Genomic DNA, 25,898 nt, shown 5'->3' on the forward strand with positions numbered 1-25,898 from the left:
GGGTCCCTCTGTTTGGTTTACTGGAGGGACAGGTCAGGTCTGGGGCCCTTAGGTCCCAAGTTTGGCTGTGCCCAACAGAGTCCATCTGTGGGAGGTCCCTAACTAATTTTAAGGGGGATCCCTCAGGAGTTTGTTTTATTTTCACTTGGCTAGGACTACTAGCTTCAGTGCCCTTAATCTGCTGCTTGGGGGGTTCATTTGGACAGGGGGCCCTTTGGGGTCCACCACTGGCCTCCCTGACCTCCACAGCCCTGGGCTGACTGAGGCAGGGTAGAGAGGGGCAGGTTACCTGTTCCAGACTGGGTCCCACCTTGAAAGGGTCCACTGACATCAGGGGTTCTGCCTGGCTAGGCCTGACTACCTCTGGGGCAGTTTCTTCACAAGGGGTAAGATCAGTTCCCTGAGGAGGCGGATCTTTTCCTAATGTCTGGTGGGAGGGAGATTTCTCTTCCTCCTCAATGCTCTCTGTTTGTGTGGAGTGATCTATAGTTTCAGGCTTCACAACACAGGAATAAGTTTGAGTTTGGGCTGTGGCCATCACAGCCCCACCAACCTTTTCAGGAAGGGACTCAGTTTGGGTATGGGCTGTTACCATTACAGCCCTGCTAACCTTTTCAGGGAAGGAATCTACTTGAGATTGGGCTGAGACTGGCTCAGCCCTCCTAACCTGTTCAGGAAGATTTACCATTTTAGAATGGGTTTCTTGCTCTACCTCAGCCCAGGCTGAGATCTCTAAATCATTCCCCAGTAGGCAATCTACAGGCAAGTTTGATGACACTGCAACTCTCTTGGGGCCAGTGACACCTCCCCAGCTGAGATTTACCACTGCCATGGGATGATATTTCTGCACTCCATCAATGTTTGTCACCTGGTATGTGGCACCAGGTAAAAACTGCCTTGAGGGGACTAGACTCTCAGTCACCATGGTGATGCTAGCCCCTGTGTCTCTATAGGCCTCAACTTTCAAACCATTGATGAGGGGCTCCTGTCTGTATTTGCCCAAAGTGTTGGGACAATCAGTGAAGTTGGCAAACCCCATGCCAGTCTCACAGACAAGAGTATCTGAGTTAGGGGATCTGGTTAGGCCAGAGTCCCCAGGAACTCCCAAAGTAAATCCACCCAAATTATTGGGGGCACTCCCACCACCTGGGGAATTACTACTAGTAGTAACAGGAGGTTTGGAAGTGTTACTTGGGGGTATGTTCTCCTTATTGTTGTTGGCCCTTGGGCAACTACTGTCAGTTTCCCAATGGCCTAACTGTTTGCAGATATGGCAATAAGGTTTCTTCTGGGTATTGGAAGGATTCTGGGACCCACCCCCCTCAGAGGATTTTTGGGGCCCTGATGTGGTTTGACCTGTAGATTTATTCCCACCCTTCTCTTGAGGCTTGGTTGATTCCTTCATTTGGTCACCACCTTGGTTCTTAGGCCTAATCCTGGTTGTGACCCATTTGTCTGCCCTCTCACCGAATTCTTGTGGAGAGGTCAGATCAGAGTCTACCAGGTGCTGGTGTAATAACTGGTTCTGACAATTAATTAAGACTTGCTCTCTCATAATTAGATTATACAACCCTGTGTAATCAGTAACCTTACTTCCCAGTAACCAGCCTTCCAAAGCCTTAGTGGCACAATCAACAAAGTCAGTCCAATCTTGAGCCTGAGTTTTCTGGTTGTCTCTGAACATTAACCTGTACTGTTCAGTGGTTAAGCCAAACCCATTAATCAGTGCATTTTCAAGACTTGGTAATCATTAGCATCCTCATCTCTAACAGTGAGGAGCTTGTCTCTACCTTTACTTTCAAGGGAGAGCCACAATATAGCTGCCCACTGACTCTGGGGTACCTGCTGTACTTTGCAGGCTCTCTCCAAGGCAGTTATCCACTTGTGGATATCATCTCCTGTCTTATAGGAGGGCACTATTTTACTCAGGTTTCTAGTATCAAAACCCCTTTCTCTATCCCTAGGGATATTGCTGCCACCAGTGGGGACTACCCCACTCAACTTTTGCGCTCTAGCAAAGGCAAGCTTCTCTTTAGCAAGGGCAAGCTCTTCCCTTTGGATCTTCAGATTAGCTTCCTTCATCTTTGCTTCATGCTCTCTCCTCTGAGGGGGAAGTCATTCTCCTCTGAGCAGATGCATGAGAGTGCACAGATCTATTGGAGTCCCTAGAAGGAGATCTATCTCTCCTAACCCCAAAGTTAGGCCTGCTCAGGGTCAGCACTGGGGGTCCCCCAGTTCCTTCCCTATGCATGTCTAAGTTGGCCCTGGTTAGTCTGCTGACTACCACAGGACCTTTGTCTGCCTCATCCCCAGAGGTGTCCTCTTCTTCCTCCTCCTCCTCTACATCTTCTGTTTCAGGGAGGTCTGGATCACCACGAGTACCTTCTAAGGGGGGCATGCTCCTATCTGGATTATAGGGGTCTATGTCAGCAGCCCTTCTGGCATCATATGTCGCTAAGAGACCTAACAGAAAAGGAGTGGTAGGGTTAGAACCCTGTTTCAATTTCCTGGAGGTACACAATTGTCTAATCTCCTGGAAACTGAGAGCTGCATATCTGGAAAGGACCTGTGGAGGGTCACTAACCACTAGGAGAGTCTCTGAAGTCTCTCCATGGGCAGACATGCTTTCTAGTGAGGTGTAAGTGATGCACCTACCTACACTATGGGTTTTCCTACTGATCCCTTGCTAAGAGTTGTAGTCAGGGTGTGCTAGGCCCTTTCTACTACTACAGCTGGTTCAGTAGACCTCAGAGTATTTCTAAGCTTGTTATATGTACCTATATTACCTTATGTGATCCTTCTATGATATTTCAAGATTATACGTGGTAAAAACAACAGCAAGCTCAAATCCCAACCGCTGCACACCAATGTGAGAAGTTGGCCTGATATATGATGTTCACTAGTTCTAGTGATCACCTTGTATCAGTCCAAACAACCCTTATGGTGATTGGTTGTAAGTCAACCTTATAGACCAGCTATCCTAATGGTAGCATGGACAAAGCAGTCTTAGGCTAAACTCTTTTAGCATGTGAAGCCAGCTGTTTTACCACAATATAACCCCTTGAATACCAGATGAAAGGACACCACACAGGTTGTTATGAAAATAAACAGTATATTTATTAATAACAAACACCTCTGAACTCTTTATGAGATCAGAGGGCTAAGCACATGACAATCTCTTAGGAAAAATACGACAAGTTGCACAAAATTACAATGGTGCCCTAGGGGCACGGCAAACCATATACTAAGTAAATGGAATGTGAGAGTCGATGGAAGAAATGGAGCTGTCCAGAGGCTGCAGGACCGCTGGGACTATGCTATCCTAACCTTAGGTAAGTAATAGGAGGCCCACGGGACGCGGGTGCAGAGTGTGAACTCACACGCGAGATGCGTAACAACGTCTATGGACAGTACAGTTCAAGTAAAAGGTAAGTACGGACAATCCTGACTAGGTAGGACTAAAACGACTGTGGAACTGGACACTAGGACAGTAAAACTACCCTTGAGCACCGAAATGCTCTCGTTACCTCACCCCCGGGCTGCGGGTGCATAGGTGTCAAAGTGTGTCGGGTTCTCGCGTTGAAGTCAATGGAGCCTGAAAGAAAAGATGCTGCAGGCGACCAGGAGGAAGATGTCCGGTGAGATCCAAGGGTGGATCGGTGAAGAAGAGGACCTGAAAGCAGAGGGGACAGTGTTCACAGTCACTAGCCAGTGACTGGAGTGGAACCAGGAAGGAACCAGATGTCGTCGTCGCGATCAGGTGAAGAGTGGACGCTTGACTCTGCAAAGTCTGGAATCATCCCCAGCGGGCACACACTCAATCGTCTTCTGAATGAGGAAGACTTCCGTTAAAGGTTTTTCTCAAACATTCATTTTATTTCATATTGTCTTTAAAGTTGGGAGATTCACATTAAAGCAAGTTTGTCTTGGTGGTTTATTCGCAAACAACTTGGTTTCATCAGGCAATGTCCGTTTCAAAATTACCAATGCATTTCGGGCATTTAATACATGCCCTTCATCAGGGAGACGACACTACAAGAAAATACATAGTGAATAACCATTACTGTGCGGTAAAAAAAACGAGTGAGCAAGCATTTAAAGCAACATGTATAAATATTTGAATAGCATGGTGAACTGATAAGGTGGCTTGTCAAACTTAGTTTGCCAAAGAAATTATGACGATGGAGTGAAGAACAGTTAATGTGAAGGGTAAAGACGATACCACTTACATGCCTTTCGGGATGTCAGGTTCACTCTGTAACAAGGAAAAACAAGTGGGCCGATATTACAATCTGTCCGATGTCTGGTGTCTATAACATGGTTTAAGAAGTGGTTTGATGAGAACAGGGGTGAAACTAACCTGGACAGCTAGATTTCAAGGATTGGTGATCCGTAATCTCGCTTCTGTGTTTGTGGCACGAAAAAGTCGGTCGCGCTTCAAAATTCAAAAAAAGTGTGTTCCGATCATGTGGGTAATCACGTGACCATTGTGGTTAAAGAAAGACTATCTGACTATATATGGCCCCAATCGAGTAACGGGGGTAAAAGTGAACTGATAAACCTGGTTACCTTCACACAGAGGGGAAAAAAACATTCTCATGGGTTCTCGGTCAAAAATACAATTGAGTTTAGGGTTTGAAAAAATAAGGTTAAAGTGTCGGTGCAGGGACTCGATCCGCTGTGTGTTGTATGCAAAACATATGGAGTTCGGGGATCAGTGGATCGTGCCACAGTGGTAGTGGTTAAAAACGACTAGTGTGAGGCCCTAAGCCTGGTGTCGGTGGGGAATGAGTGTTGCTATGGGTGTCGTATGTGTAATGTACAAGCGCAATAGGCACAATAGGTGATCTTCGGAGCAATTCATTATAAGTAACATGCAAGTTCAATTCTTTCATTCAAGCCCATCGGCTTCTGGGTTGACAGTTTCTGAATCCACTGATTTTCTCTGCGGAGTAAATGTCTGGAATTATCACGGCCTTCAATCTTGTGGACAGTTTCCAAAACAATGAATTTGATCTGGGAGACATTGTGTTTCTCTTCTGTGAAGTGCTGTGATAAAGCTGATTTGGTGTTTTTCAGTCTAATGTTTGACTTGTGCTCAGTTAGTCGCACTTTTATGCGGCGCTCGGTCTTGCCCACATACATCTTCCCACACGGGCATCGTATCCCGTATATTAGGTTGCTCGATTCACAAGTCGCATTAACCTTAAGTTTAATTCGATGACCTTTGGATGGATGGTTTATGCTGCTACCTCGGATGATATTATTACAATGGCCGCAGTTTAAGCACGGTTTGGTTCCTGAATAAGTGGTTTCATCCGTTGTGGGGTTTTGGAGGGTTTCTCCCAGGTTTCTAGCTCTGGTGAAAGCAAATAGTGGCGGTTGACTGAATGATTGTTTAAAATCAGGTTCGAGGTTCAGTATTGGCCAATGTTTGCGGATGATTTGCTTGTATCTTTTACTGGCTGTGGAATATTTTGATACTACCACTGTGCGTGTCTGATCTGTTTTCGGTTTATAGGTGAGTAAAGTTGTTCTGTTTATGTTGTCGATTCTCTGTCTTGCTTGATTTACCACTGTTGGCGGGTAACCTCTTGCTAGAAACTTGTTGGTCATTTCTTGTAATCGTACCTCGAGTGTGGTTTCCTCCAAAGTTATTCTCTTCACTCTAGCCATTTGGGAGAATGGTAGGTTCTTGATTAGGTTTGGTTCATGGAAACTGGAGTGTAATAACATATTGTTTCTATCCGTTGGTTTCACATAAAGGTCAGTTGTGAATCCCGTGGGAGTTCTTGTCACTTTAACATCCAAGAAGTTGACTTCAGTGTTAGATGTAACCCATGTCAATTGGATACGTTGATCAAAATCATTAAACTTCATCAAAGCCTTGATGAGTTTCTCCTCAGTGTTGGTCCAGACGATGAAGAGATCATCGATGTATCTCACGATCATTTTAAGATTGTCCGTCCATTCATTGTTAGATAAAATGTGTTGGTTCTCATACCACTGCATGAAGATGTTAGCATACACAGGTGCTGCCGAATTGCCCATAGCCATCCCGGTGAGTTGTTGATACCAGGTTACGTCTGTTTTGAAGTAGCTATGATATAATATGAAGTACATCAACTCCATAAGGAAAGTTTGGAAGTCTAAATCCAATTCTGTTCGAAGTAAGGCTGCTTCCATTGCTTCAATACCCATATCATGGGGTATGCTGGTATATAGGCTCTGTACGTCTGCTGTGCATAGAATGATACTTTCAGAGGGATTCAAGATTACCTGCTGAAGTTTTAGAAGAAATTGGGACGTGTCCTTGATATAAGTTTGCATTGCTTGTACCGTAGGCTGCATATATCTGTCCAGTAGTTGTCCGATGGGTTCGTGTAAACTTCCTTGTGTAGATACGATTGGTCGCATTGGTGGATCAAAGGTGTTCTTATGAATCTTTGGGACCAATCTTAATGTAGGGCTTCTGGGATGCGTGGTTGTCAAGAAATTCTTAGTTCTCTCATTGATGATACCTTGTGTAAATGCTGTATCAATGATGGATTTGAGATCCCTCGAATATTCTGAAGTTGGGTTGTAATCCAGTCTCCTATAGGTGTTGATGTCCGTGATGTGTTCCATCACTTTGGCGTTGTACATGTCACTGTTCATAATTACAATGGCTCCCCCTTTATCCGCTTTGGTGAACTTGATCAATTCATTGGAAGCCAGTTTTTTTAAGGTATCTAGATCCTTCTGGGTGGTGTTACGACTTTTAGGTTTTTTGTGTGTGATCTTGTGTAGATCTTGTTTCACAAGGTTCTCAAATAAATCCAAGGTTTTATGGCTGGTCGGTGCTTGGAAAGTACTGTGAGGTCGCAATCCACATAATTGGTCCTTGTCAGGCTGTGGACGGTCAGGCAATGTATTATCAAAAAAATGTCTCAGTCTCAATTTACGCATGAGTTTAAAGAAACTCACCTCCAGTTCCAGGTTGTCCGTAGTAGCTGTTGGTACAAACGATGTACCCTTTTGCAATAATGACAGTTCGTATGGACTGAAGTTCTGGTCGCTTATGTTGATGACTAATTGTTTTGTGGTTGGTTCTTCTTGGTTTTTCTCTCCTTCTCCTTGTCCTTCTCCTTGGTTGTTGCTGATGTACTCCGAGTTGTAGGTGGGTCTCTTTCTTTGTCTTTTCCTTGTCCCTCTCCGGGGTCTCCTTTTTGGGCCTGACCTTGTTCTAAAAAAGGATTTGGTTCGGAGGTTTTACTGGTAGTTGGTTCCTCCATTGGTGTTTTATCTTGAGGTGTACGGGTAGATTGAGGCTTACGTGGTCTCTGGGTATCACTGTCAGTGGAGGATGTATCAGTATTAGAATTGTATGGGCGGTTTCTGCGTTTTTGGGCATAGATGTCTGCCCATGTGTAGACTTCCCCAAGGCGATAATCAAGAGTGTCCCTTTTGTATTTACGAATTTTGCGTTCGTTTATTTCCTTGGTGTGGCGATCTATTTGGATTTTGATGTCCTCCAATGTGTTTTTCAATTCATCCTCGGTCATCATTTTAGATAATTCAGTTGATGTTTCCTCTATCTCCGTACTAAGTTCTTCCAGGATGTTGGATAGTTCCTGTATGATTAACAAAATGAGATCTAATGAACACTTGTTCAATATCTCATACCAGCGTTCTTGGAATTTCTTGGAATGCTTGCAGAGGGATGGTTTTAGTGCAATCCTCAGGCCACGTGGTATGCGTGCGTTCCGATGGTACCTTATTAATGTACTTGCATGGAGTTGTTGGTTCGTTTTTCGTTTAGAAAGGTACAGTAAATGTCTTACGTTTTGCTCTCTGGATCGGCTTGTGCTGTCTTGCGAAAGTTCTTCCCTGATTAAGGAATAAATTTGATCTGCATCTTTAGTTTCAAAAGCAAACGTGGAGGCCCTGGCTTCCGTGCTTTTCGATATATCCTCATAGTTGCTCATGGTTGGTTTGGTTGTAATGGTTAGATGCGTGCCATCCGTCCTGTGGACTCTATGTGAACAATAATCTAATGATAGTTGGATAGATGCACAGCTCAAGGGTTAGTACGATATCTGGAACAGTTATGAAAGTTTCTGGTGCACCGGAGGGTAACGTCGAGGGTCCCACGACGTCTATACAATAGTGAAATAGTGAGACTAGACGAAGTCTGGAATCATCCCCAGCGGGCACACACTCAATCGTCTTCTGAATGAGGAAGACTTCCGTTAAAGGTTTTTCTCAAACATTCATTTTATTTCATATTGTCTTTAAAGTTGGGAGATTCACATTAAAGCAAGTTTGTCTAATACTGATACATCCTCCACTGACAGTGATACCCAGAGACCACGTAAGCCTCAATCTACCCGTACACCTCAAGATAAAACACCAATGGAGGAACCAACTACCAGTAAAACCTCCGAACCAAATCCTTTTTTAGAACAAGGTCAGGCCCAAAAAGGAGACCCCGGAGAGGGACAAGGAAAAGACAAAGAAAGAGACCCACCTACAACTCGGAGTACATCAGCAAAAACCAAGGAGAAGGACAAGGAGAAGGAGAGAAAAACCAAGAAGAACCAACCACAAAACAATTAGTCATCAACATAAGCGACCAGAACTTCAGTCCATACGAACTGTCATTATTGCAAAAGGGTACATCGTTTGTACCAACAGCTACTACGGACAACCTGGAACTGGAGGTGAGTTTCTTTAAACTCATGCGTAAATTGAGACTGAGACATTTTTTTGATAATACATTGCCTGACCGTCCACAGCCTGACAAGGACCAATTATGTGGATTGCGACCTCACAGTACTTTCCAAGCACCGACCAGCCATAAAACCTTGGATTTATTTGAGAACCTTGTGAAACAAGATCTACACAAGATCACACACAAAAAACCTAAAAGTCGTAACACCACCCAGAAGGATCTAGATACCTTAAAAAAACTGGCTTCCAATGAATTGATCAAGTTCACCAAAGCGGATAAAGGGGGAGCCATTGTAATTATGAACAGTGACATGTACAACGCCAAAGTGATGGAACACATCACGGACATCAACACCTATAGGAGACTGGATTACAACCCAACTTCAGAATATTCGAGGGATCTCAAATCCATCATTGATACAGCATTTACACAAGGTATCATCAATGAGAGAACTAAGAATTTCTTGACAACCACGCATCCTAGAAGCCCTACATTAAGATTGGTCCCAAAGATTCATAAGAACACCTTTGATCCACCAATGCGACCAATCGTATCTACACAAGGAAGTTTACACGAACCCATCGGACAACTACTGGACAGATATATGCAGCCTACGGTACAAGCAATGCAAACTTATATCAAGGACACGTCCCAATTTCTTCTAAAACTTCAGCAGGTAATCTTGAATCCCTCTGAAAGTATCATTCTATGCACAGCAGACGTACGGAGCCTATATACCAGCATACCCCATGATATGGGTATTGAAGCAATGGAAGCAGCCTTACTTCGAACAGAATTGGATTTAGACTTCCAAACTTTCCTTATGGAGTTGATGTACTTCATATTATATCATAGCTACTTCAAAACAGACGTAACCTGGTATCAACAACTCACCGGGATGGCTATGGGCAATTCGGCAGCACCTGTGTATGCTAACATCTTCATGCAGTGGTATGAGAACCAACACATTTTATCTAACAATGAATGGACGGACAATCTTAAAATGATCGTGAGATACATCGATGATCTCTTCATCGTCTGGACCAACACTGAGGAGAAACTCATCAAGGCTTTGATGAAGTTTAATGATTTTGATCAACGTATCCAATTGACATGGGTTACATCTAACACTGAAGTCAACTTCTTGGATGTTAAAGTGACAAGAACTCCCACGGGATTCACAACTGACCTTTATGTGAAACCAACGGATAGAAACAATATGTTATTACACTCCAGTTTCCATGAACCAAACCTAATCAAGAACCTACCATTCTCCCAAATGGCTAGAGTGAAGAGAATAACTTTGGAGGAAACCACACTCGAGGTACGATTACAAGAAATGACCAACAAGTTTCTAGCAAGAGGTTACCCGCCAACAGTGGTAAATCAAGCAAGACAGAGAATCGACAACATAAACAGAACAACTTTACTCACCTATAAACCGAAAACAGATCAGACACGCACAGTGGTAGTATCAAAATATTCCACAGCCAGTAAAAGATACAAGCAAATCATCCGCAAACATTGGCCAATACTGAACCTCGAACCTGATTTTAAACAATCATTCAGTCAACCGCCACTATTTGCTTTCACCAGAGCTAGAAACCTGGGAGAAACCCTCCAAAACCCCACAACGGATGAAACCACTTATTCAGGAACCAAACCGTGCTTAAACTGCGGCCATTGTAATAATATCATCCGAGGTAGCAGCATAAACCATCCATCCAAAGATCATCGAATTAAACTTAAGGTTAATGCGACTTGTGAATCGAGCAACCTAATATACGGGATACGATGCCCGTGTGGGAAGATGTATGTGGGCAAGACCGAGCGCCGCATAAAAGTGCGACTAACTGAGCACAAGTCAAACATTAGACTGAAAAACACCAAATCAGCTTTATCACAGCACTTCACAGAAGAGAAACACAATGTCTCCCAGATCAAATTCATTGTTTTGGAAACTGTCCACAAGATTGAAGGCCGTGATAATTCCAGACATTTACTCCGCAGAGAAAATCAGTGGATTCAGAAACTGTCAACCCAGAAGCCGATGGGCTTGAATGAAAGAATTGAACTTGCATGTTACTTATAATGAATTGCTCCGAAGATCACCTATTGTGCCTATTGCGCTTGTACATTACACATACGACACCCATAGCAACACTCATTCCCCACCGACACCAGGCTTAGGGCCTCACACTAGTCGTTTTTAACCACTACCACTGTGGCACGATCCACTGATCCCCGAACTCCATATGTTTTGCATACAACACACAGCGGATCGAGTCCCTGCACCGACACTTTAACCTTATTTTTTCAAACCCTAAACTCAATTGTATTTTTGACCGAGAACCCATGAGAATGTTTTTTTCCCCTCTGTGTGAAGGTAACCAGGTTTATCAGTTCACTTTTACCCCCGTTACTCGATTGGGGCCACATATAGTCAGATAGTCTTTCTTTAACCACAATGGTCACGTGATTACCCACATGATCGGAACACACTTTTTTTGAATTTTGAAGCGCGACCGACTTTTTCGTGCCGCAAACACAGAAGCGAGATTACGGATCACCAATCCTTGAAATCTAGCTGTCCAGGTTAGTTTCACCCCTGTTCTCATCAAACCACTTCTTAAACCATGTTATAGACACCAGACATCGGACAGATTGTAATATCGGCCCACTTGTTTTTCCTTGTTACAGAGTGAACCTGACATCCCGAAAGGCATGTAAGTGGTATCGTCTTTACCCTTCACATTAACTGTTCTTCACTCCATCGTCATAATTTCTTTGGCAAACTAAGTTTGACAAGCCACCTTATCAGTTCACCATGCTATTCAAATATTTATACATGTTGCTTTAAATGCTTGCTCACTCGTTTTTTTTACCGCACAGTAATGGTTATTCACTATGTATTTTCTTGTAGTGTCGTCTCCCTGATGAAGGGCATGTATTAAATGCCCGAAATGCATTGGTAATTTTGAAACGGACATTGCCTGATGAAACCAAGTTGTTTGCGAATAAACCACCAAGACAAACTTGCTTTAATGTGAATCTCCCAACTTTAAAGACAATATGAAATAAAATGAATGTTTGAGAAAAACCTTTAACGGAAGTCTTCCTCATTCAGAAGACGATTGAGTGTGTGCCCGCTGGGGATGATTCCAGACTTCGTCTAGTCTCACTATTTCACTATTGTATAGACGTCGTGGGACCCTCGACGTTACCCTCCGGTGCACCAGAAACTTTCATAACTGTTCCAGATATCGTACTAACCCTTGAGCTGTGCATCTATCCAACTATCATTAGACGCTTGACTCTGCAGCCACGTGGACCAGGAGGAGTCTTCGATGACCAGGAGGGAGGCACAAGCTGTCCCACGCAGGCTCTCGCTGTCGGCGGTGTTGGATCCGGAATCGGCGTCAACAGGCCTTGGCAAAGGCAACCCATGTGGTGAGTGGAGAAAGCGTCTGGTGCGGACTAGGAGAGTCCGGGGTGCCCCTCTTTTGGAAGGGAGCAAGGGCCAGTCTGGAGCAACCAGACCAGCAGCGAAGATTTCAAGGTTCGTCGTCTAGGAGGCCACTAGCCAGCCGGCAACTGACCAGACAACACGTCGAGCAGCAAACAAGCAGAAGGACCCCACGCAGATCTCGTGGATGCTGGAGGGCTGATCTTCAGTGCAGGGGCTGCTCGGGGCTGGGGCTTCTCAGTCCCTAAAGCACTTAGTTGAGTTTACCTCGGAAGTCGTGCTGGAAGCGAAGTGCAGGTTCGTTCAAGATGGCTGGTCCCACATGTCTCGTCGCACCCACGGGTCTCAGCTGTGCTGCAGATGTAGGTTGAGGCCGGAGAGGTCTGGGAATCCGGGTCTCATCGGGCTCTGAAGTCTGGATCCTCGAGGGAAGACGACAAAGTGAAGCCGCTGGACGCTTGATGGTGCCTGCAGTTGCAGGGTGGACACTCCTTGCCCACAAGGGAGATTTTCTTCAGTCTTCTGTGGAGCAGAACGTCGAAGTCCAGAGTTTCTTCTTGTAGAGTAGTTCAGGATTAATCTAATTTGGAATGGGACCAGCTCCTACCTTTATCCTGCCAAAGGGGGCTGCACTACTGACTAGGTCCCTCCCCTGGGTGGGACCAGGAAGGGGGGTGGTTACACCCCCTATCCTTTGTTCGGTTTCGCGCCAGAGCTGGGGCAGGGATGACCCAGCAACTGGTTTGAACCGGTGTATGCACAGGACACCTTGTGTGCCCCAGGCATGTCTCATTCCTTTCAGGCCTATCTTACCCAATACACAAAATCCTGTCTGGGGTGGTGCTAGCACCTCCCAAGGCAGGAAACCCTTTGTCCAAGCCGCCCTCGCTGGAAGGACTCCCAGCAGCAGGAGGTCAGACTTGTGTCTGTGGTGGCAGCATCCATTTTGTGATGCCAAGGCTCGAGTTAACTTTAACCGGGGTTCACAGTTACATACATGTCGTGTCCCTCTAGAAGGGTGGAATGCTACCCCCGTCGCCAGAATTGGCGAGGGGGTAGTATTCCAATTTGTATGACACCTTACTCGACATGTTTTGATAATGTTATACCAGAGTTAGCATTTAACCGCGAGGTTGATAATGCACTTAAGAGTATATGGTATAGCGTTATCATGGAACAGCTATTAGGAGGACTTGGTTCCGCAAGCTGCAGACGGGCTCAGCTCATGCCAGAGCACCATCTCACATAATTCCAAGCACTCTGCCTTCAGGATTGATAAGGCCTGCCATAGGAGTGACTGATAGGAATATATGTGTCCAGTTTAGGTTTAGATATAGGTATACTATATCTACAGCAAAAGGTGATTACACCACCTTGCCCCAGCTGTCTTGCAGCCAGTTGTGTCAGTTTTGGATGGCCAGCCAGGGGTGGCATAATACATGCTTCAGCCCCTGGTAGGCCCTGGGTACACCTATGCCCTGGATACCTACGGTATACTGTACAGGGACTGATAAGGTGACTCAGTATCCAATTAGATATGTACCTAGGGTACATGGAGTCCATTTTAACAGAGAGAGCAGTAAGCCTGGGGTCCTGAATAGCAGGATCCCAGGCCAACTAAGTCAAAAACCAGCAAAACACTAGGCAAAAAGTTGGGGGTAACCATAGTCAGATATCCACCTTCCTACAGTAGTCTTTCTCAGTTATTTGCCCTTAATCAGGTGACCATGATAAGAAAGTGGGGAACAATGATGTTGTAAGGTTTCTGCCTGCCCTGCAAACCTATGGCAACCTCTTCTATTTTCTTCTAATGCCTCCGCTTGGAAGACAACCGCTTCACCATGCACGACAGTAAAATAATTTGATGTTGAACTTCTATATAGCCAGTATCCTGAAAGATCAAGTCAACTTGGCAGTGAATGAAATGATCAAAATGAAATTAAATCAATTTATTAAGTGCAAAACAGCCACCCAAAGGAGTGTGCTGGTGCTAATGAAAATATGCTCAAAGTTCAGCTGCAGAGCCAAGTTTCCAAATTGTTTAGAAAGTGTTTGGAAGATTTACTCAGGTCCGTAGAGCATCTTGCATGGCATTCCACAGTTTGGGAGCCAGAAATAAAAAAGGCCTACTACCACCCCGGAGTGTCAAACATGAGGGACCACTAGTAGCCTTGCTTCAATCGAACGGAATTATTGACAGGGAGAATAACAAATCAGTCTGAATTGAATTAATTTGATGAAAATCGGTTCTTTCCTTTATAAACCCTATATTAGAATCAGAGGGCTGGACCACAAGCCAATGAAGATGTCAGTGTGACTGTGGAGAGCAGACCTAGTACAGCCCTGTCTGCAACATTATAGATCTGCAAAGTATATTCTGAATAGCTTTCTTCTAAAGTCCTAAACAATAGGAATTACAACAGTCAACACGCAGTAATATACTTTGGCAGACAACCATTCACTGAGAGCCTTCACATAATAGTGGCCGTACATTATGGAGCATCCTTAAATAACAGAAACATGAGGACCTAATAACTTCAATTATTTTAGTCAAAGATAATGTTGTATCCATCAAAATTGGCAATTTTCTAAGCAGCTTCTTTAGGACAGGCAGGCAGGACCCACTTACCAGGCAGGACCCACTTACCAGGCAGGACCCACTCACGTTGGCCACTAATCAGGGAACCAGGTCAGGGATGCGCCTCAAACAGCAGCATCTCTGTCTTAGGTACATTCCATTTGAGCGAATAAGTATTCATCCATTCTGACGCTGTTCTCAGGCAATTTTGAAAGCTCTGCACAGGCACACCTGAAGCTTTTGCAAACAACACCATGATGTGCGTCGTGTCAGTATAAAACATGAATGTGAATATTTGGCTTTGGATGAGGTTTGCTAGGAGTATCATATAAATATTGAAAAGAGTAGGAGTCGATGCAGAGTCTTTTGGGATCCCACACCTTAAAACATTTACTTTGGATCCAAGCCATTTCATAAATACAGGGAAAAATGACCCAATCCACTTCCAAGCTTGATTATGACTTCCAACAGCCCTAAACATGCAACAGAGGATCAGTGGTCAGAACATTATTAATTTATTTGCAGAGCCTGTAAGAATTGTTACCCATATGAAGTTTACACAGTAATCCCTCATCATCTTCAACCTTACTAGCTGTGGGCTGCTGCATCCTGCATGGGCTCTTGTACATATAAACCACTGTTGGAAAACAATTACTTTTGGAAAAGGGCATTCATATCTGTGCTGCAGGTTTGTGGAATCGATTCATCCAACACTGCATAAAAACACTGATGGCCTGGGTATTATCATAGACAAATAAAAACTCCACACCGGAGCCTACCAGGATCCCTGTCCATAACCAGCATCATCCATTGGTTTGAAATGAAGATCTTCAGAGATCCCTTGATTCATGGCCAACGAGCCAACTTATTCCTGCTCTCACTTTGTAGCTTTCTGCAATCTGGAGGATCAGACCATTGTTGACGTACTTTTACCCCAAAGGTTTGCCCTATCTGCTTTGTTGACAAAAAAACTCTGTGCACGTTACCCCTGCTAAACAGAAATAAAGTGCCTCTGCTCCCCTTTAAACATGGTTAAGTTGGCTTACCTCGGATTGACATCTTTGACTTGCCCAGAAAGCCCTAGTAGTTGCTATAGAAAAATGTATCAAGGGCCTGGGAAGTTAAATGCCACCTATGGACTGCAGCACCTATTGTGACATCACAGAATTGACCTCCAAGCACGGATTCAGAACTACTATGTGTAGATTGACTGCAGCAGCCTATAAACCAGCTGGTAATCCAGTCACAATAACCCCATTTAGCAGCTCAGAAACCCAGCTTTCAAATATAAATAAGTCACCCCTAAGTACACCTTATTGCCCACAAGGTGGTGTACCTGATATTTGAAAGTGGAACATCTGCTAAATTAAAGTTAGCATGTTCCTACAATGACCAGTCCCCAAAAGCTATTTTACTAGCAGAGCGCCAGGTGGATCCTGGAGTGTTGAATTGCAGATTCAAACTCTAATCTGCAACTTTTCACAGGAATCAGTTAGAATATTCATTCAAACTATATTTTTAATATTTATTACAAGTTCAATGCAATGGTGAATTTAGATTATTGCCAAATATTTAGGAAACTAACTTTTACAAAGTTGTTGTTTTTTCCCTTCCTAAAGCTCTTAGAGGCTATTTTGCATTAGCCTGTCTGCAGCTGTGCAGAAAGGTCTTGATCTTAATGAGGTGTGAACCTTCTCCCAGACAGGGCCGGACTGGCTACCGGGCAATTTGGAATGCCGCTGAGCTGGGGGCTGATTTTGTTGATGGGGACCTGCGTGTACTAAACAAAATTTGTTTTGCTTTCATTATTTCGAAACACACGCAGGTCTCCATGAACGAAATCAGCCCCCACTGCAGTGAAATCAGCCCCCAGCTCGGCAGCATTCCAAACTGCCCGGTGGTCAGTCCGGCCCTGCTCCCAGAGCAGAATAATGGCTTTAGTGGCATGACAGTATGGGCTGGGTGTATGGCATATGATCCCCCATTCACTCAAGAACGTTAATTGACAGAGTTCCAGAAACTTCATTATCTTGAAATGGACACAGTATAAGGGAGAGACCTGAGATGTGGAAAAACATAGTATTCAGTCTGGCTAAGTCCCATTATGAGGGTGGGGGTAGCCCCAGAACCAGCAGAGTGGTGTAGTTTAGGAGGAAGGCACTACTCATTTCCCTAAATACACCACTGACTGGTACACAAACTCCATCCAAGAGCAGAAGGCCTGTGGTACCTTGTATTTCCCGTAGAATGGTGCAATGTGTGATAGTCTACGGTAGGGCAAACAGGATTTTCTGCAAAAGTGGGGATGTTGCCCCCAGGAACTTTTTCCTCATCCGGTAATGAGTATCTAGGAGTCACCCCATCTACTAGTGAAAACTTCAGAGCTGGAATCTCACCCAAAGCTCCCAGATACACTTTCTGAACCATAAAAAAGCAAGAAGAAGACTGAACCTGATGTCTGTGTTCTGTGTGGTGGCTTGAAGGGCTGGACCTGATCCCAGTTATACTAAGGACTGAGAAGTGGACTCCCAGGGTCATTTGGTCAACCTCCTGCGTGGGTACAGGGACACAACAAACTGCAACAGGCATTTTTCCTGAAGTGACCAGTTTAGCCGTTACAACTGGGTTCTGCTGGAGTGAGTCCTGAGTCTCTGAGGTTCCTGGAAGCCTTAGAAGTGACCCAGAAGAGCTTCTCCAGAAACCCTGAAAGGGTGGGACTAAGGAAACTTTTTGGATTTATGAGCTATGAATCGTTAGTATGACCTCACAACAAGGGTGTTCGGTTTTAATGCAACCTCTTTGGATACAGCTTCAGGCTTGCTTTGAGCACTATAACAGAGAGTAAAATAAGGTAATATCTTTGACTGGGACAAACCCGCTTGGTATATTTTACCTATTCTCTATAGCTGGCAGCCTGAAATCGCACGTAGGTCCCAGTTCACTGCTTCCATAGACTAACATAGGCACTTTATGGCGCTATTTTCACAAATCTTTTTATTAAAAGCTTATGTTTCCAGTTCCTCTTATTGATTTTTTTGTTGTTTTGATATCCTTTTCTTTATTAAATGTTATTCTATTTTTCTAATTCGGTTTGAGATTTTTTACTGTTTGGTGTTTTCACTTTAATAATGTTTTGGTACCGCATAAATACTTTACACATTGCCCTAAGTTAAGCCTTTCTACTCTGTGCCATAGCTACCTAGGGGTTGAGCTCAAGATAACGTAGTGACTTTTTGGGGTATATCCTGCCAAGTTAGTTTTATTATTCCTTCTGGTGGGCGACTGCCCACTGCAAATTATAATCCTCTTTCTTGCACAATCGGTTCCCATCACTTGGGAAGATCCCGCTCAATTATCAGTTGTGGAACAAGAAGATCCATTTGCAAGCAAACACCGGACACATCGTAAGTGAGAAAAGACATAATGTTCACCTATGTTTGGAGTTTACCAAAACTACATACCACACGATCTTGTGGCAAGTGTAAACGAATACTGTTTGACCATCAGGTCAATGAATGAGATATATGTATGAGATCTAGGGCCAGATGTAGGAAGCGTAATTCCGGTCGGTAACGGCCAAAATTACCGAATTTCAGCAGTTAACGACCGGAATTAGGCTTTTCATATGTAGGTGGCTTCATTTCAGATTCGGTAAATTACCGATTCTTAAAAATACCGAATCGGTAAATTACCGAATCTGAAATGTAGGGAGCACTCAAATGAGTGCTTTTCCCATCTTAGGATTCGTAATTTACCACCAACTAGAAGTTGGTGGTAAATAATGAAAACCTTATAAAAAGCATTTTTTTTGCTTTTCCAACAGTGCCATGTTGCAGACATACATGCCCTTAGGGCATGTATGTCTGCAACATGTGCACCCATACACATTTGATGGGTGCAACAGGGTGTCAAAGTGACACCCTGCCACCCTTCAATGTTTCCCCCATTTACCGAATCAGTATTTACTGATTCGGTAATTGCCATTCATTCCTATGGGCCACCAGGCCCATAGGAATGAATGGCAATTACCGAATCGGTAAAAAACGATTCGGTAATTATTTAAGAAAATGTACCTACATCCCATTTGCCTGTTCTTAACCCCTTCCACGCTCATGACGAGCTGGGCTCGTCATGGTGTAGCCTCCTCGCACGCTCATGACGAGCCCAGCTCGTCATGAATAATGGAAAATGGAGGATCCCAGCACCGGGGGGGAAAACGCATAGCAGCCAAGTGGTTAAATACCGAATTGGTATGATTCGGTATTTAAGAATCGGTAATCTGGGATTACCTACATTGGGCCCCTAATGTAGATCACCTAACACAGTCTCAGTTTGATCTCACTTTGCATGCTTGATGCTTCAACTGAGTTGGAATGTGCCTTGTACCTTTAGAGCCAGAAGGCCATAATTGTGTAACTAATGATACATTTCAAGATACATTCATTTCAACCAGTGTGCTCAATATCCAATTTTAATTCTGAATGTTTAATCTTTAAGCCTATAGCTTTTTATACCATTCCAACTACCCAGAGTGCCAGAGCGACTATAGATACATTTGTTCAAATAAAATATGGAGTCTACTAAACTAGAGTTGTTTGGTTGTGCAGAAAAAAAAGAATACACTTCCCCTTGAGGTTACCAAATTCGTGATATTGGAAAGCTCCAATTAGTTTGAACCAGAGGGGTACTATGCAGGTCCAAGAAGGTCGGACCCATTTTAGGATTTCAAGATAGCCACAGGCTATGTCAATGAGGTGCATTTATGTTCCTTTATGTAAATGCATTTCACATGGTTATTCTGAAAATCCAGTTTGATCTGACTCCACAACACTGCCATTGGACACCAGATTTATAGGAAGATCAATTACTTTAGTCCTATTATGGGTAGCTGCATAATATCGTTGACAACTATAATGCCACTGTACCTTGTAGTATGTGAAATTTTGCACTTATACTTTTGCAGGAACTTAAAGGTCATTATTTTCCTTATGACTCCAAGGCCGACCATTTACTGTGTGTTGTTAGACCTGAATTATGGGTTTTCTCATTAATGAAGGAAAAATCATTTATAACCAACAAACAGAATTTTCAGTTTAAGGCCACTATACTATCTTCAAAGTTCTAAAAACAAACTGATTTATTCAGATTCCTGGGCTCACCATGATACATAAAGTCTTACTTTCCAGCAAGTCTTACTCTCCCCGCATCCTGTTGTGGGCTTGTTTACAAAATGATTGTTACAAAGCTGTTCCTTTTTAGGTCGTGCCTGGGCACCGCATGTGCTGCTCTGCGAGGCATGCTATATTGAGGTAGGGACTTGAAGAGCCGCCCACATTTCTTCATTGGCTTGTGTCATTCTCCACTGTAAACTGTGGCTGTTCATTGGTTAAAAGGCTTAGTAGTGCCTCCTTAGTACTGCCTTGTCTCCAGGGCCGAACTGGCCGTAGCGGGCGCCGGGCAATCCCCGGTGTGCCGCACGGGTGGGGGGCCGGTTTGGGGCCCCTGGGGGCCGGTTGTGTTACTGGGCCTTTTTGCAGCATAGCTGCAGAATCGGCCCTGTAACAAAATCGGCCGAAAACCAGGCCTGGCAAAGAGCTCGGCAGCGGGCCGGCCTGGCCAAGCACTTTGACAGGGCCTGTTTTGGTTCCCAGTCCGGCCCTGCTTGTCTCATTTTGTAACCTCCCATGGCGACACCCCCTGTTACTTGTGTTGTTACTCTGTAGGCTTGAATTACAGTCCCTGATGAATATTTTCTCAAATAGCTTTGTCCTGCCTGCTGTTAACACTTTTTTTCCATTTTTATAGCACGGATTTTGCAATGCAATAGGTCTCGCATTTGCAAGAGTTTAATCTATTGGAATTGTAAATAACAAGGTCTTTTATTTACCTGTTTTAAAAACAACATAAATAAAAGGCATTGTGATTTACAATGCCAATAGCTCAAACTCTCCGAAGCATTGCAAATGCTTGTTCACTTCTGTTTCCTAATCACTGGAACAACCAGATTGCATCATGCTTCTTAACTATGATGCAACTTCATTTTGGACTCTCGATCTACCCAGAATACTGTATCTACCATAATTATTTGGGGTTCGTCTTTGCCTTTTTTCAAGTATTTTTCTTTCAGCACTGTTGCTTAATATGGACAATCCATATAGACAAATTAAGTGTAGCCATGTACTCAAGTGGTGAATTACTTGTCTAGATCTGATGTTGTTTTCTTAAACTATGCAAAGGACTGTGATTTATTAATATTGCAAGAAATGTACCGTTCCCCTCTCAAAGGAATGATGATCATTTGAACCAAGTCTGCTTTTTGCTATTTCAGATGACACGGGCTGTCCCAGCAGCCAGTCTGTGTCCCCAGTCAAGACTCCTTCTGAAGCCGGTAACAGCCCCATCGGTTTTCACACCGTCAGCGAGGAAGAATATGCCAGGAAAAAGCTGAGCCCTGCAAGCACTGGCGATGGAAGCACGCAGTCTGGTCGGCACAAGAAAGAACAGAAGACAAGCCTTGCCAAGCCAGGTACCCACCCACAGAACCCATATTATTTACTCATCTGGACAGCATGCTGGTAATGTTGATTCACAGCTTGGTTTTAGCCAGTGCTGCAACATGAACTTTTCCATGTAGTGTTTAACTAGAGAAACCATTGCTGGAAGAGTGGCCAATGATGGCCAGATCTGGGCCATTCCTTGCATCCAAGTGGACGTCCTCCTTAGTAGGCCTCATTGCCAGTGGCCCATAACTTCGATGGGGCTGCTAACCTGAGTTACTAGACCCATCAGAATTATAAATTATTTGGGAATACTGCAGCCCAGTCAGTTTGACCCTGACATGTCATCTGCTGCTGGGAGGTGAAGGCTCCGGGTGAAATACTGGGAGAAGGCAAGGAAGAATCAGCATTGCAAATTTTATTCCCGCGCAATTTTCCCAAAACAACTTGTCATCTCCATTATTCTCTCCATTCCGGGATTACCGGGAGCCAGTAATGGTAATTCCAGAGAAGGGAAATAAAGGGGATTATTACGGGCCACTCGCAATTCGGACCGTAATGCGTTATTTGATATGATGCTCCAATTGGCCAAGGTGACGTGTCAGTGCTTATAAAATGAGAGGGGAAATATGTGAAAATATGCGATACGCGTTCTTGTTATTGAATAATACACAAATCAGTAAGTATCAACATATCTCCTGATTTCTTTGGATATCTTGACATGGGATCGTGTCAGCTTGTAGAACCCACAATCACGGACTTTTTATGCCCCCGGTTTCTATAAACGGTGCTTTTGATCAGGCGATGCCGCGGCAGCCGGTGTGTACCCGTCAGCAACACGTGGAGTGCTTTGGGGCCGGTGTATGTCCGCGAAACAGCGCAGTTCCGCGAAATGGTGCGGACCACGGCAGAGAATCTTGTTGCTTTCAATAATATTTAATTTTAGAAACTATTCTCGGTTCAGAGTGTAGCAGCGTTTAACTTTCTGGCCGCAGCGACGATTCCCCACAACCCCCTTGCTGCCGCCCCCAAGAAAAAGCATCTAAAAAACTGCAGTTCAAAAGGAGCCACACATTACAGAAAAAAAGGTTTTCAAATGATAACTTAGAAAGAATGAATCAGGAATGTTTTCCTTCTCTCAGCAATACTTCGTGGTAGAAGGCCAGAACAGCAGGCCAATGAGTGCTGCCCAGAACAGAAAACCACGGAATACCCGCCCTGGGCGGATCCGTCTGCATCGCTCATGCTGCCTGTGGCATGCTGACATTTCTTCTTGGGATCAATGTATAGTTCACTAAGCCTGGCCGCGTCTCCCAGAGCCGCAAGTGCAGTGTGCAAAGGGCAGCCTTGAAACACTGCTTAAACCAGCAGGCTCGCCTCCTCTCGTTGCTGTATCTTTATATGTCCCCCATCGCTCTGCCGTCTCTCTCCCTCACCGTCTCCATCACTTTTCTCTCCATCTCTGGTGCTTTCTCTCGCCTCCCCTTCCTCCCGCTCTCTAGAATCACATCTGCCTGCTGAAGGTAATCCCGTGGAACTGCGGAAAGTGACAGAAGCACCACGAGGGTCCTTACTTTCAAAACCGGCCTCCAAGGGCCAATCGGTGATATGCCCGGTGGAGTAGATGGCTTGTCTGGCCAGGATATGGGGGATTTACCGCTTAGAACACTAGTTTCATGACCAGGCAGAAGAGAAATGGGTATCAAATCAATACAAAATGGGCCTGTAAACATCAAATTGTACTATTTAAAGCTATTACCCTTAGCAGGAAAAAAACTAGCAGGGATTTTTTTTAATGTTTTTTTTTTGGTTTCTCAACATGTTTGACAGTAAGCAAGGCCCCAATTATGAGTGTGCCTTGCATTACACATGGGAGAGGAAATAAATGAGTGTAACAGACTTGAAATGAATCGCAACCCACTACCCTTTTTCATTTCTCTCCCCGTGAAAAAAAAGCCTTCACAAAAGTGTAATTGCCCAGTTAAGTGCATAGCACATTCAAAAGTCTTGTAAAGTGACTATTAATGCAAATGCAGTAACACACCTCTAACTGCCAAGTTACTGTTTTGTGTACCTTCTTTACCTGTACTTACACTTTAACTCTGTGTAGGTTTTCAATTGGGTTTATTCCTTGTGTATGTTTGTTTCCGTCATTTCTTCTTTCTCGTCACCTACAGGTATACTCTTTATTTATTCACCGGCTTTTCTAATTTTTTCCACTTCCCACCGAATCCTCCGAATCCTCGTGCACTCTCTGACACTGAAAAATGATTTCATCATCATTGATAACTTTATTTCGGTCAGCAGACCATAAAAGTGCAAGTAAAATACATACAAACAAGCACGGATCATTAAAAGAATAAATAGAAGGCCAAGTCAATATTAGACATAAAAATTAATTAAACTGAATGGTTATCAAGGACATGAGAATATAAAATTCATGATTAAACACAGATATTATCCAAAACGTTTCCTTCTACGCCACATGCCAAATAAAAAGCGAGAAACAGCAAAGACGATAGGGGGGTGAGTATCATACGTTAAAACCCTACAGGCTTGGATGCAATATCTGAAACCTAGGTTCCTGCATTAAGGAATCAACCAGCATTTCCTTATAACTTCATACGCAGGGCAGAAAAACATAACATGGCAGAAATCTTCTCGCTTATAGTTACATGCCGGGCAGGCCATATTTTCTGATTTTGCCCATTTACATGTAAATGCCCTGAGTGGTAGACTGCCATGCCTCCGCTGTATGTAAAGCTTCCTCGCAAGGGGTGGGTAAATTACATCTAGGAATTCCTCCGATCGCGATTCAGTTTTTACTAGGAGGAACTCTGCAGACAGTCTTCCCAGGGTAGCTGAACTCTGTAGAGCTAGTAAGTTCTGGTGCCTCAGCTGACGGACGAGTTCCGATTTGGTTATCCCCGGGCAACACATCTCAGGGGTCTCCCAGAACTCAAGTAAACCAATCCGGGTACTGAGAGCCCTGATGTGAAGCAGCCACGGGATATTCTTGCCTTTTAGAAGAGCCCTAACCTCTAAAAATTCCTCTCTATAAGATGCTAATTCGGGCACTGACCAAAGTCTCTTCCAGTAGAGCATAGGCCGTGCTGCTGCTAGCTCTTCTATTGATTCCAGCACCAGATCAAGTCGCAGGGGGATGAGTGGTGTACTTAGTGGCAAGCCCAAAAGCCTCCTCATAAATCCCTGCTCCACCCTCAGGAGATTAGATGTACTTTTATGGCCCCAAAGTTCAGCACCATACATTGAGGCTGTTCTAGCCTGGAGTCGATATATTTCAATACCGGGGCTGCCGGTTTGAAGTCTGAGATTCTATGGACTTTGCTAATACCCCCTGCTACTTGGGATACCCTGAGAGCTGATTTAGAAATTTGGGAACCCCAATCAAAGTTTTCCGTCAAGGTGATGCCGAGGTAGACAAAAGTCTTGACTCTTTCTAGGGGAATACCATAGAGAATAGGGTTTGGACGGGTCTGCTTCGGGGGGGTTGAAAATCATAAACTTGGTCTTATCCAAGTTTATCTCCAATCCACGTGAAGCACAAAAGGCTGCAAAGCCATCCAGAGTGCGTTGGAGGCCTGATGATATTTTAGATAACAACAAAGTGTCGTCCACAAACATCAGAGCGGGCACACGCCCGGTGGCCAGCCTGGGAGCGTCATTGTCAATTACACCAAGTAAATGGTCCACAAGACCATTGATGTAAAGACAAAATAACGTTGGAGCCAGGATGCACCCCTGGCATACACCCTTCGAGACAGGAAAACGTGCCGACAAATCACCGTGCCTCCCACACCTGACTTGGGCATAGTTACTAGTGTGAAGTCTGATTAGAATGTTCAATAAATAAGGCGGAAGACCCAAGTCTGCTAAGACTCTCCACAACTTCTCCCTCGGAACTAGGTCAAAAGCGGCCCGTAGGTCAACAAAGATGAGATAGAGGCTGCCACCCTCCACTCTGACCGTTTTCCAAAATAAAACCTGCAGCCAAAATATTTGATCCAGAGTTGAAATGCCCGTCCTAAACCCGGCCTGGAGTATGGTCAATATCTCATTTTCCTCCATCCACCCCTGGATTCTATCTAAGATGATCCTACCCATTAGTTTTTGTGTGGTATCTATGAGACTAATGGGCCTATAGTTTGATGGGGTTAACGGGCAGCCTTTCTTATGGATAGGGACGTTCTCAGCTCCCAGCCAGGTGCCTGGTGGGTCGGTCCCCTTTAGAAATGCGTTAAATAGGACAACCATATACGGTGCCCATATTTTGGGTTGGAACCGGAATAAATCCCCAGGCATTTTATCTAGGCCGGGGGCCTTGTTAGGTAGTAGTCTTGCTATTGCAGACTCGACCTCCTTCAGGGTGATGTCCTCCAGCCGTTCCGGATGGTGCTCGTCCCCAAAAGCCAAGGGGTCCTGCCTCCGTTCATCATCCAAGGGCCCCACCAATCAATACTCATGGCGGGGCCTCGGGATGGTCAACAGAGGAGACGCCACAGTTTCCCCCAAGACCAAGTCCGTCATCCCCACCAATCTATACTCCTGGAGGGGTTCGGGACTGGGAAGGAGTATAATCTCTTCATCCGAATTGGCATATAATGCTCCGAAGTGCGCTTTCCA

General features: G+C 44.4%; 1 protein-coding gene across 1 annotated transcript in view; it reads left to right on the forward strand.

Annotated features, from left to right (window-relative positions):
- The window catches only part of SYBU (syntabulin), a 224,979-nt gene that overhangs the window by 83,491 nt on the left and 115,590 nt on the right, over nucleotides 1–25,898 (forward strand). The window contains exon 3 of the mRNA XM_078686870.1: nucleotides 21,086–21,283. Within this exon, the coding sequence (XP_078542996.1) occupies nucleotides 21,086–21,283 (198 nt within the window). The remainder of the gene's footprint in view (nucleotides 1–21,085; nucleotides 21,284–25,898) is intronic.

Source organism: Lissotriton helveticus, chromosome 4_1 (genome assembly GCF_964261635.1).
Source record: "Lissotriton helveticus chromosome 4_1, aLisHel1.1, whole genome shotgun sequence".
NCBI lineage: Eukaryota > Metazoa > Chordata > Amphibia > Caudata > Salamandridae > Lissotriton > Lissotriton helveticus.